Genomic DNA, 12384 nt, shown 5'->3' with positions numbered 1-12384 from the left:
GTTGTCCCCTAATTTCTTACTCTCAATGCTGCTGGGCCTGGCCCCTGATATGTACAGCAGGGTGGGGCCCAGAGACATTGAGAATAAGGTTGATGGCACTTGTTGCCTAATGCCCAGCTCTTTTCTCTACAACACTGGGCCAAGGAAGTACAGGGGGGCTAGAGTTGTGCTGCTGCTGCTGCTGCTGCTGGTCCCATCCTGCAATAAACTTGACAAAATACAGAACAGTTGTGGCTTGTTCCTGATGTTCGGAGCATGTTGACTACTTCAGACTCCACAATGAGACTGAAAGAAAGAGAACAGAAGGCATTGTATAGTTAAGGGTGATGAATCAAACCTCTTGGAATAAAGCCTAAAATCCACTACTCTTTTTTTCAGGTATTCTTTGTGATCCGTCTCATTGCTGGTCCTCAAGCCAATTCCCTGCCTCCCATCATTGAACCTGACCCACTCATTCCGTGCGACTTAATGGATGGGCGTGATGCCTTCCTCACCCTTGCTAGAGACAAACACCTTGAGTTTTCCTCACTACGAAGGGCAATGTGGTCAACCATGTGCATGCTGGTAGAGCTTCATACTCAGAGCCAGGATCGTTTTGTTTATACCTGCAATGAGTGCAAACACCACGTGGAAACAAGGTGGCACTGCACAGTCTGTGAGGTATGTCTCGCCACTGGTGAAATAATTTGTTATACAAATATTCAGAGGTTTATATCATGAAGAGGTTTTTGGAACTGAAGTGGAGGGTTTCATTAGTGTTGTCTACTGCAATATTAGGTTTTATTTTAGGACATTTTAAAAGTAAATATTCCTTGCTATCCTACTCCAGTGTCTTGATATTTATGTTGTGACTACCAAAATACTTTATAGCTTACGCTTCCATTTTAACATTGCTCTGCTTCAGAGTAAAGAGCTTTCTTAGGATATTACAGCCAAAAAAAGTGACGAAAATGTATTCTCCTTACGGCCCTTTTTTGTTAGGGTCCCTGTTTGCCTGAGGCAGGGATCATCAGCCATTTTGGAACAATGGACACGTTTCAAATTTTGAGAGTGTTGTGGGTACCAGTGACAAAATGGCAGCCATGGGGGCATGTCATAACACAAGATTAGAGAAAGTACAGTAATTGTGAAGTTTCTTATAATTGTATTTCCTGATGAATTTCTGCCTACCATAGGGCTATTAAAGACACAACAGCGCTCTCTCACCCCATTTTTCAACCCTAGACCAAAGCCTAGGCTGCCTTCCTATACCAACTTACCTGGGAGTAAAGCCCATTAAACACAAAGGGACTCAAACTTCTGACTCTGTCATTCTTAGTAGGTGCTTGTTCTTTAGCTCCTGCAAAGCAGAAGACATACTTAAGCCACTTTGCAAAGATTTCAGATTTTCCTTTTGGAGATGGGGATTCTTCAGCATCTACCCACATTCATTGTGTAGTAGTATTTGAGAAAATAACTTTTAGGGATTACGTGATCTCAGATGAATTCACCATAGGAAAGATGCATTGTGGTTGCTAGGGAAAAAGAAATGGCAAATTACAGAGATTCCAAGGACTACTAGAAAATAAGCATGAAGAGTGCTCTGAGGGAGAGGGGAAACAACAGCTCTTCAGAACCCAAGTAGTTCTTGTTACCTAACTTACTAATCACAGCTGGCTTCACTTATTGGCTAAAAAATAAAAACATTGACAGGCGGCAGAAGTCAGGCTGACTATTCACAGAAATTGCTTAGCAACATATCTGCACTTTTTCCTCGTTCACTTTCTAGGCTGTCTAGCGATTTCTTTTAAAAAATAAATATATGAAAACTCAGAACTTAGGACCTTTTTATGGGGCTACCAGTCACTGGTTGGTGACTCCTGGCCTCTTTCAAGTCTGCATCTGTCTGAGATGGGAGCAACCTTTCACTTTTGTTGCTCACCATATCAGTCTTGCTGTTCTTCCCCTGAGAACTGACACTTGAGCCACTTTGGCTGATAGTCATTGCATAGTTTTCAGTGAATGCTTGTTTATGCCTTTCCAAGTTTCCTGACTTTTTTTTCTTGGACAGGTCATCATTAGCATTTTGAGATTGCATTGTTAATTAAGACTATCTTTTGTCAGCTATTTAATTTTTTAGAGATGTGTGCCTCTGTCAGGGAATAAGGCCAGTTATCTGACTGATCATTTCTGTTTTTAGGATTATGACTTATGTATCACCTGCTATAACTCTAAAAACCATGAGCACAAGATGGAGAAACTGGGCCTTGGTATTGACGATGAAAGCAACAACCAACAGACAGCCACTACGCAGAGTCCTGGTGATTCACGTCGCCTGAGCATCCAGCGCTGCATCCAGTCTTTGGTCCATGCCTGCCAGTGCCGCAATGCCAACTGCTCATTGCCGTCTTGTCAGAAGATGAAGAGGGTCGTCCAGCACACCAAAGGTTGCAAGCGCAAAACCAATGGAGGGTGCCCAATTTGCAAGCAGCTCATTGCTCTTTGCTGCTACCATGCTAAGCACTGCCAGGAGAACAAGTGCCCAGTGCCCTTTTGCCTCAACATCAAACACAAGCTTCGTCAGCAGCAGCTTCAGCACCGCCTGCAGCAGGCCCAGATGCTCCGGAGGAGGGTGGCAAGCATGCAGAGGACCGGCATAGTAGGCCAGCAGCAGGGGTTGCCCTCGCCAACACCAGCCACACCAACAACTCCGACAGGCCAGCAGCCCCCAACTCCTCAGACCCCACAGCCGCAGCCTCCACCCCAGCATGCCTCTCAGCCACAACCCGTACCTCCCAATAACATGCCTCCATATAGCATGTCAAGAACTCAGCCTCCTGGGGCTGTCTCCCAAGGCAAGGCAGGTGGCCAGGTAACTCCTCCAACAACTCCTCAGGCTACTCAGCCACCTATGCCGGGCCCCCCTGCAGCGGCCGTGGAAATAGCCATGCAGATCCAGCGAGTAGCTGACCACCAGCGGCAGATGGCCCATCCAATTTTCCAGAGGCCAATTCAACACCAGATGCCCCAGATGAATCAAATACAGCCTATGAGTGTAACACCACCTCAGATGGCCAGAGGTCCCGGGGGCCATATAGATCAAGGGATGGGACCGTCAGGAATTCAGCAGCAGCCCGCATGGGCCCAGGGAGGCTTGCCTCAACCTCAGCAGCTGCAGTCAGGAATGCAGAGACCAATGATGTCAATGGGCCAGGCTGGGCAGCAGATGAGTATGTCACCGCAGCAGCCAGGAATGGGCCAGGTCCCTGGCGCTGCTGCGTCAAAGCAAAGCTCTGTGCCCCAGGCAGCCTTACAAAACCTGCTGCGGACTCTCAGGTCCCCCAGCTCTCCCATGCAGCAGCAGCAGGTGCTTAACATCCTGCACTCCAACCCTCAGCTGTTAGCTGCTTTCATCAAGCAGAGGGCTGCCAAGTATGTTGGGAACCAGAATCCACAGGGCATGCCGGGACAGCCCGGAATGCCTCAAGGGCAACCAGGGATGCAGCAGCAGGCCATGCCAGGACAGCAAGGTGTGCATCCCAATCAAGGCATGCAAAATATGAATCCGATGCAAGCAGGCGTCCAGAGGCCCAGCATGCCCCAGCAGTCGCCACCCCAGCAGCCACCACCCCAGCAGGCCATGGGCGGGATGAATCCTCAGGCACAGCAAATGAATATGAATCCTGCAGCAACCATGTCTCCCCAGTTTCGGGAAATCCTAATGAGACGGCAGCTGATGGAGCAGCAGCGTCAGGGAGCAGGACCAGGGCTGGGGCCTGGCATGGCCAACCATAATCAGTTCCAGCAGCCCCAGGGAGTTGGGTACTCTCAGCAGCAGCAGCAGCAGCAGCAACAACAACAGCGGATGCAGCATCACATGCAGCAAATGCAACAAGGGAATATGGGACAAATGAGCCAGCTTCCACAAGCGATGAGTGCAGAGACGGGATCCAGTTTGCAGCAAGTGTTCCAGCAGAGGCTACTTCAGCAGCAGATGGGATCACCAGCTCAGCCCAATCCTATGAGTCCCCAACAGCACATGCTCCCTAGCCAGGCCCAGTCCCCACACTTACAAGGCCAGCAGATCCCGTCATCGCTCACCAATCAAGTGCGTTCTCCACAGCCTGTCCCTTCACCACGTCCCCAGTCCCAGCCACCCCACTCCAGTCCGTCCCCTAGGATGCAGCCACAACCTTCTCCACATCACGTCTCCCCGCAGACCAGCTCCCCTCATCCAGGACTGGTAGCTGCCCAGGCTAACCCCATGGATCAAGGGCACTTTGCCAGCCCGGACCAGAGTGCAATGCTTTCTCAGCTTGCTAGCAATCCAGGCATGGCAGGCCTCCATGGTGCAAGTGCCACAGAACTGGGACTCGGCTCAGATAATTCAGACTTGAATTCAAACCTTTCACAGAGTACACTAGACATACACTAAGACACACTGTAGCATTTTGGGAGCAAAAAAAAAAACTTATTTTCTCAAGACTTTTTGTACTGAAGACAATTTTTTTTGAATCTTTCTTAGCAGAACATTTTTCCCTGGAATACATCTGAACTCTGCAGCAGTAGTTTGTGGTTTTAAAAATGAGAAACCAACAAAATGAACCTGAGGGACAATAGAATACAAAGAAAATATATTTTTGTTATGGCTGGGGTCATAACCAGTCCTTTTACTTGTTTTTGTTTTCCCTTCGCGTGCGTTGGGGAGGTGCTTGGGAGGGGATAGTTATTTGGCTGCTGACCAAATGGCTTCCTTCTCTAGCCTCCAATAGGTTTTATTTTTTTTTTAAATTAATGAAAATATGTAATATTGATAGTTATAATTTACTGAGGCAGATGGTTAACTTTTTTCCCTATTCTGGTTTTTCTCATGCCTACTGCAAAAAAGAAAAAAAGAAAAACAGAAAAAACAGAACATTTCCTAAAACTGGAGGACAAAAAGGGTGAATGTTGCTTTAAAATACAGTGCATATATATAAATATATAAAAATATATATTAAAGATAAATACCAATTTTTCCTCTTTGGTTGGAAAGATGTCAATTCTTTTAAAAACTGTAAAAATTATTAAGTAACCCAGTCTCCCTCCTGAAGTCTACTTTTGTCCTCCAAGAATTTTCTATACCAGAGTCTGAGCTTAAACTTCAAGTATTAAAATTTGTACATGTAGAGAGAAGACAACTTTTTGCAAATACACGGGGCAGCTGCCAAATGGATGTAGTATATATATTGTGGTTTTGTTTTCTTGAAAGAATTTTTTTCGTTATTTTTACATCTAACAAAGGAAAAAATAAAGAGGGTAAGAAACTATTCCCAGGGTATAATTTTAACCTGAGAGTAAATCCCTGGGGTTTCTTCTTTATGCTTGCTTTCTCTATCCCTCCCCTCCCATTTCCTCCTCTTCCATTTTCTGTAAAACTTGAAAATAGAAAGCAAAAAACCCTCAAATGTTGTAAATCATGCAATTAAAGTTGATTACTTATAAATATGAACTTTCGATCACTGTATAGACTGTTAATTGATTTCTTATTACCTATTGTTAAATAAACTGTGTGAGACAGACTGATTTTTTTATGCTTCCCTTCTTCTTTTCCCCTTCAATTGGTGCTTATTTTAAACTGGGGAAAGAAGATGGTATGCTTTTGCAAAACAAAAAACTACGGCGATCAATTTGATGTATAGTAACATACCATTATGTGTGTTTTTGAAACATGCGTATTTTGGGCTGTAATGAAGATGATCAATGTCCATTTTGCTGTGACACTATATTCGCTTCTACTTGTGCTATGGAAACTTTTCTTCATATCTAGGTGGGATGCTGTCTGCATATTTGACCTGGACAGCACTTGATCCTCAAAAGAACCTCCAGAGTCCAGAATACTGCCCAGGGTTTGACTATCGGAACAGAAGTCTCAAGACACCATTCCACAATTCAGTGGGTTGGCATGCAAGGCGACCTGAGGAATTTGTGGTGATTGCAGGCAAATTATAAGCATGGCAGTCTGCTCCGACACCAGCAGTTCTAATTTAATTAGATGAGTGCTGTGAAGACTGAGCCTCCCTCTATAAATGAGTGCCATCCAGGGGCAGCAATTTGGTGGTCCGATTTTGGTCATGCCCACAAGCTTAGATGGAGAAATAGTTAGCTACACATACAGTGTTTTGTGTAGTTAACTTTTAACTACTGTAGATGCATCTTTGTTTCTGCTGAAGCGGATGGTCCTGAGAGTTTGAGGAAGGTTTTGCATTATTAAGTACTATAGAATTCCTGTCAGTTTGGTGCTTATCTGAGCTACTACATACAAGGTCTTCTAAATGTTTCTCCACCTGTTATAGCCCTTTCTGGATTGGCTTAGTTTCAAAGTCAGGCTCTAGCCTTAGCCCTGACAAACTCTATTTTAGAATAGTAGATAAACAGGGCAATGCAGGTTGGATGGAAAGTACAGTGAAAGAAGTAAAATTTAATATAATCACAGATGATAAAACTCAGGATAATGTACAATTATTTGTGTTGCAAAAATACAATAAAAGTGGCTCATAGAAAATTGTTGTAGGTAATAACATTGCCAGAGGCTTTAGTTTTAGGATGAACTCTGCATCTACAGTCCTATGAGTATTTAGAGTGTTTCCTGTCTGGGTGAAGGTGCAAAGTTGCAATGCGCTCAGTGTGATAAATTTGAAATTGTAGTTCTTCAGTAGATTTTGGAGATACAAAATTCCATTTTTAAATTGCAATTGTTGATGACACATCACCAGCTACAGCTTTTATTTTAATCTTCTATGAATTTTCATAATCACTGCGTTTTTGTACTGTCACTCTATGCATCATTCTTTGTCTCCTTGTTAGGTTGTTTTAAATTTATTAGCTTAAATCCTTTTCCCACAAGCATGCTCACACACATACGTATATCGCACACATACATGTAAAATGAAATTGCTTTCCAGTTCTTGAGCCAAATGCTCATTCAAAACTGATGAATTAGAACTAACACTCACTCACAGCATTTATAACAGATGCTTGCAAACAAAATATTAAGTATAATGAAATCCAGCCAGGATTTTATAAAAACAGTGAGCAGATTTCTGCATAAGAATTGAAGCGCAGAGTAAAATGACAGAGAAACACAGTGTCCCTAAAGCCATGTAGCAGCTCCACAGTTCAGTGGATTGAAAAAGATCCCTCTTAATTTTAGGATAGAAATTACATCAAGTTTCTATAGACTGACTTGCCTCATCCTTTCTTTTAAAAAAAGGGAGTGAGTTAATCTGACACTCAGTGCATTCTTTGGTAGCGAACTTGCAGTGCCTTTACAGGAAATAAGAGCTTACAGCTCTGCAAATCAGTGGAGGTGTACTGCCATTAAAAGATACTTTGGGTCTAAATCTTATTAAAACAGAAAATTCTCATATCTATCTGGTATGCAGATGGGTCTAGCTTTCACAACATGCAGCTTGTCATGTTTTATTTGTAATCTGCAATGATAAACACTATCCCAGAATTTAAAATGTTGTGTCCTGTAGTTAGGCAGAATGAGGTTACTATCTCTTAGGCAGAAAAGGGTGAAGAAGTAGGAAGGTGATTACTAAATGTGAAGTTCTTTCTTGGGGGAAAACCTAAGCAAAGCCAGAAGCCCACTCCCTGTCTCCAGTGTGCACCTCTGACTGACTTCAGCTCTCTTCTTGCCATGCAGAAATATAAAGTGCATTTTCCTTCTCTTCTGCAATAATGTCAGGAATGCAACTTCCCTACCTCAGAAATGCATATGCTTCCACCATAGACATCATCTTGGTCTATAAGCCATTTGACCATACCAAGACTGTTCTTTTCTAATTTTATTTACTTCAACTATTAGCCCCCACAAGTATGGCCAATGGGCAGGGATGATGGGAGCTGTAGTTTAGCAACAGCTGGAGGGCCAGAAGGTCCTTTCACCTAGGCTACAAGCTTGGAAATCTTGAAATTATTCTGCAACGCCTCATCCATGACAGCAACACTCAGAGAAGCCATCATTAAAAAAGAAAAGAAAAAAGGCAAACCTACATTGGAGATTGAACTATAGGTGGTTTCTGTAGCAATAACTTCAAATGTTAAAAATATATGAAACAGGCTTTTCCCTAACCATCCAGCCTGCCTTAATTCTCATGCTTTTGCTAGTTACCTTGAGCAAAATAACCACAGCTCCTAATCTTGAATTCTCATTGTGTACAAGAATGCAAAATCCGTAATAGGGATATCATAAATTCTCATATGTATGAAAATTATTGTACACCTGGGCTGCAGAGCAGGAGTACCACCTCCACCTGGTTTTCAAGGACTCCTTCAACCTTAACTATACCTACTCACGTGGGAATCTGTTTGACATGCAGAGCTGCCATTTTTTAACTTGTTGCAGTTTTCTTGTGATGGGGGGGTGTACATGTAACGAGGCATTCTTTGTATCAGGTTCTTAAAAGGTGAATGAGCAAGGGCAGTACAAAGATGGCAACAGTAGACAATCATGGTCATCACTTCAAAAGTTACCTCTAATTGTTGGTACAAAAAAAATCAGAATGCACTCATTCCTCCTGATAATAGAAGTTTGACATGCAGGAAATAACACAGGAACCTAGGAAGGTGCCTTAAACAGGGTCAGACCATTGTAGCATGAGTTCCAGGTGGGGTCCTCTCCCAGCCCTATCAGTAGATGTTGGAGATTGAAACTGCCTGCATACAAAATGAATGCTCCAATTGAGCTCTGATTCTTCCTAAAGAGCACAAGACAGGGCAGGTTTTTTTCTTTCACTGGGTCTGTTGATGATTGTAGGACTACAAAGTTATGACTGACCTGCTCAAGCTATGATACAATTGAGATACTTTGAGACAAAAGAGAGAATAGGATAAACAAACAAACAAACCAACGCTTACTGGCCCTTAGGGGGGAAAATACCCTAATTTGGATTTAGGAATAACAGAGTACAAAACTGTGAAACTCACATTTTACAAGCTTTGCATTATATGCTCACTTATTTAAAAGTTAACCCTACTAATTGCATTGGGATCATTAAACATAACAGGGTGATTACATGTTACTTTCAGTGAGTGTATAATCTCTGTAAATAGCTGGGCGGCATGAATCAACGCAAACACTTGTGTAGACAGACAACTTGTACCTGTGTTTAGAGTACTATGAATAACCTTAATGGGATCAAGTTTCAAAGGCATTCATTTATTGCAAACTTGCATTATAGCCAATGAGACCACTTAGCTGAAGAACCAGCTGTGTTTTGAACTTTAATGCTGCTTGGCAGAGCAATACTGTGCATGTCTTCTCAGTCATAAACTAAATGGGACCGGCAGGGAAGTATATATATGATTGTAGTCTTCGTGGATTACCTTGGAACTAATGGGGATTAAAACAAGGCAAGTAATGTGTAGCCAGAAATATATCATTTGGTTACGGTAATTTATATCCATGCATTTTGCATAATTTAAGCTGCAATCCCATACACATTTATTTACCTGCAACTGAACTTGGTGAGGCTTCTAAATTGACAAATTTAGGATTGTACTATTCTCACTGTTGCAGCTAGTAAAGTGGAGGGCCTGTCATTTTTAATTTCATTTCATTTTCCCAAATCGGAACTGAAATAGTATTAACAAATGAAAATGTCCCTTTAAACTTGAATTGAGTGCCTCAGCCTCCCTCCTGTGAAAGGAACTGTTTCGTACCCCTCATTAGATGGGAGTGGAAGGGCACAAACAGCTTTCAGACAAAGGTGAGTTCCAGCATCTTTTATTTAGAAATTAATTATGGAATAATTAAATTAAGGCACATTTATTGGAACACACCCATTCAGTGCCAAAAATCAAAACCTTACATGCCAGGAAACACACTTCTCAAAACCAAGGATTGCATTCAGCTTGGTTCTATTCAGAGCAGACTCGCTGAAATTGGTTAATATTGTTAATGTAGGTGCATTGATTTTAATGTCTTAAGTAGAAGCTGGAAACAACCTCAAGTCCCTTTCCTCCTCTAAAACCCAAAAAGCTAATTATTTTAGCTCTATAGACAAAATATAGGAGTTTAAGAGAAAGCCCACCACATCTTAGCAGTGGAACCTATTTTCAACTCAATGGCTCAACCTCAGATATTTGAAGGGAAAAAAACAAAAAGTTAGACCATATGCACCACAAAATAATTACAACCATCCTCCACATATCTAAAATTAGGAATAATGTCTTTCAGATTTTGACACATCAGTCGATGTGACAGGCAAATCATTTTGAGACCCCACATTACATATTTTAGAAATCCACTGACAAAATGGACCCTAAAACAGTATCACAGGCATTGCTAAGCAAGCTAAAAAGTCTACCTTGCTTGCCATCACTGCAAAAAAGAGTTTGTTGAATCACTCCCTACTTGTATTTCCGAACCAGTGGGTCAGAAAACCTGTGGCATCTACATATCAGAGGCAAATTGTAATACTCAAAACAACAACTTGTATGAGCACCTTATGGTGAACCATCAGATCTACCACCAGAGTTGACTAATAGTTTAGCCAAAGGTATTTGAGTTTGCTTAGCCAACATTTGTCCACAAATTGTCTGCTGAAGAATCAGAAGTGTGAATGTGTGTGAAACACATTTGCAACTGATATCACAAAGTTGTATTTAGCTGTGTAAATACTATACATTTAAGGCACATTTAAAGCACACACACTACCCCAAAGAATAATAGAAACTAGTTTTCTCCTCACAGAGCTATAATTCCCAGCAACCTTAACAAACACAGTTACCAGGATTCTTTTTATGAACATGCTTTAAATGTGCTTTAAAATTCTATGGTGTTTGCAGACACTGCAAAAAGGATAACTTTTTGAACTGTCATATGATAGGACACTCAACAATATTTTTTGGGAACTGAAATTAACTGGATGTTGGCTTCATATCACCAAATTACTCACTACAGTGGTGCCTCAGGTTAAGTACTTAATTCGTTCCGGAGGTCCATACTTAACCTGAAACTGTTCTTAACCCGAAGCACCACTTTAGCTAATGGGGCCTCCTGCTGCTGCTGCACCGCCGGAGCCCGATTTCTGTTCTCATCCTGAAGCAAAGTTCTTAACCTGAAGCACTATTTATGGGTTAGCAGAGTCTGTAACCTGAAGCGTATGTAACCCGAGGTACCACTGAGCTTGCTAATGAAGCAGCACCTTTGCTGCTGCCATTTGGTAGCCAATACCTTTGCTGGAGGTTTTCAGGCAATGACTGCTATGAAGATAAAATCTCAGGTCCCACACTGAGTACACATTGGCAAAAAGCAAGCTTTAGGGATCCCACCAATACTTGCCAAAACAGACCTGACCAAGAATGAAAAGATGACAAAGTGAAAATTTTTAATAGTTTCATCTAACATCACTTTGGTATATTTATAGAATACATTTTTATGGCTTATGAAGCAATATTCTGAAGTCATGACTGGTGTTCTTACATTCTCATAGGAAAAAAAAAACCTGATTGAATTTGTAAGTACTATAAATAGTTCAATTCCACATTAATGGGGGCATCAAGAACAATTTTTGCTTGGATGGTTATAAAGTCGGCAAAGCTTCACTTAAAATGCATAAAACTGATGGCTGCCAAAGAGCTAAGGTCCAAAATTCATGTGACAATAAATCACTGGGTCAGTAAATACAAAGTAAATTTGGACCTGTGGATCATACTAAAAAGGTTGAAAAGCACTACCCTACCTCATGCAGCTTTCTGGAAAACTTAAGGAAGCTGGCAAGATACTACTCCTGCTTCCCCCTTCCTTCACATTAATTCCATTGCAAGCTGATGCTGCTCCCTCAAGACACAGTTTAAATAAGAAATTGTAATTATTTTTAAGGAGCATACATAGGTTAGAAATTTATCTCAGTACTTTTCATTCAAGAAAGAGTGAGAATTCGGCTGCTCAGACTACAAAAGAGAGTAGTATCCAAAAAGTACAAAGCCCTGTTATGCAATTCAAACACAGGCTGTTGGGAATGAGAGTCTGAATCAGCCAGAAGTTGGGAACCTTTGACTCTTCAGTTGATGTTGGACTCTGTCACCCATCATCCTTGATCATTAGCCATGGGAGTTGAAGTCTACAACATCTGGAAGGCCTCAGGGTCCCATAATTGAAATAAATCAGGTGGTGACCGTGATTCTTGGCTGCCTTTTATCGAGAATGGTGCTGGATAACAAGTTTGTCCTCATACAGTGAGATCTACTGAGCAAGCATTAGGTTGTTTTCTATCTGTGTTGTGGCAAGAAGCAAGCATTTCACTATTTTTACAGGGGGAGGGAGGCGCTAACAGGCAACCATAGGCAGCTGCAATTCTAGGTGTAACTCTTTAACTGAGAGAAAACACCCCAATTATGTGGGGGAGGGATGTC

At 41.9% G+C, this 12384-nt stretch overlaps 1 protein-coding gene across 1 annotated transcript in view; it reads left to right on the top strand.

Annotated features, from left to right (window-relative positions):
• The window catches only part of EP300 (EP300 lysine acetyltransferase), a 75808-nt gene extending 70264 nt beyond the window's left edge, over positions 1–5544 (top strand). The window contains exons 30-31 of the mRNA XM_082241261.1: positions 379–660; positions 2180–5544. Of these exons, the coding sequence (XP_082097387.1) occupies positions 379–660; positions 2180–4414 (2517 nt within the window). The 3' untranslated portion in view covers positions 4415–5544. The remainder of the gene's footprint in view (positions 1–378; positions 661–2179) is intronic.
• Positions 5545–12384: the final 6840 nt, after the last annotated feature.

The sequence above is a fragment of the Podarcis vaucheri genome, assembly GCF_965113315.1.
Source record: "Podarcis vaucheri genome assembly, chromosome: 10".
In the NCBI taxonomy this organism is placed as follows: domain Eukaryota; kingdom Metazoa; phylum Chordata; class Lepidosauria; order Squamata; family Lacertidae; genus Podarcis; species Podarcis vaucheri.
The sequence above is the reverse complement of the archived record's forward strand: the minus strand, read 5'-3'. Positions and strand labels throughout refer to the sequence as shown.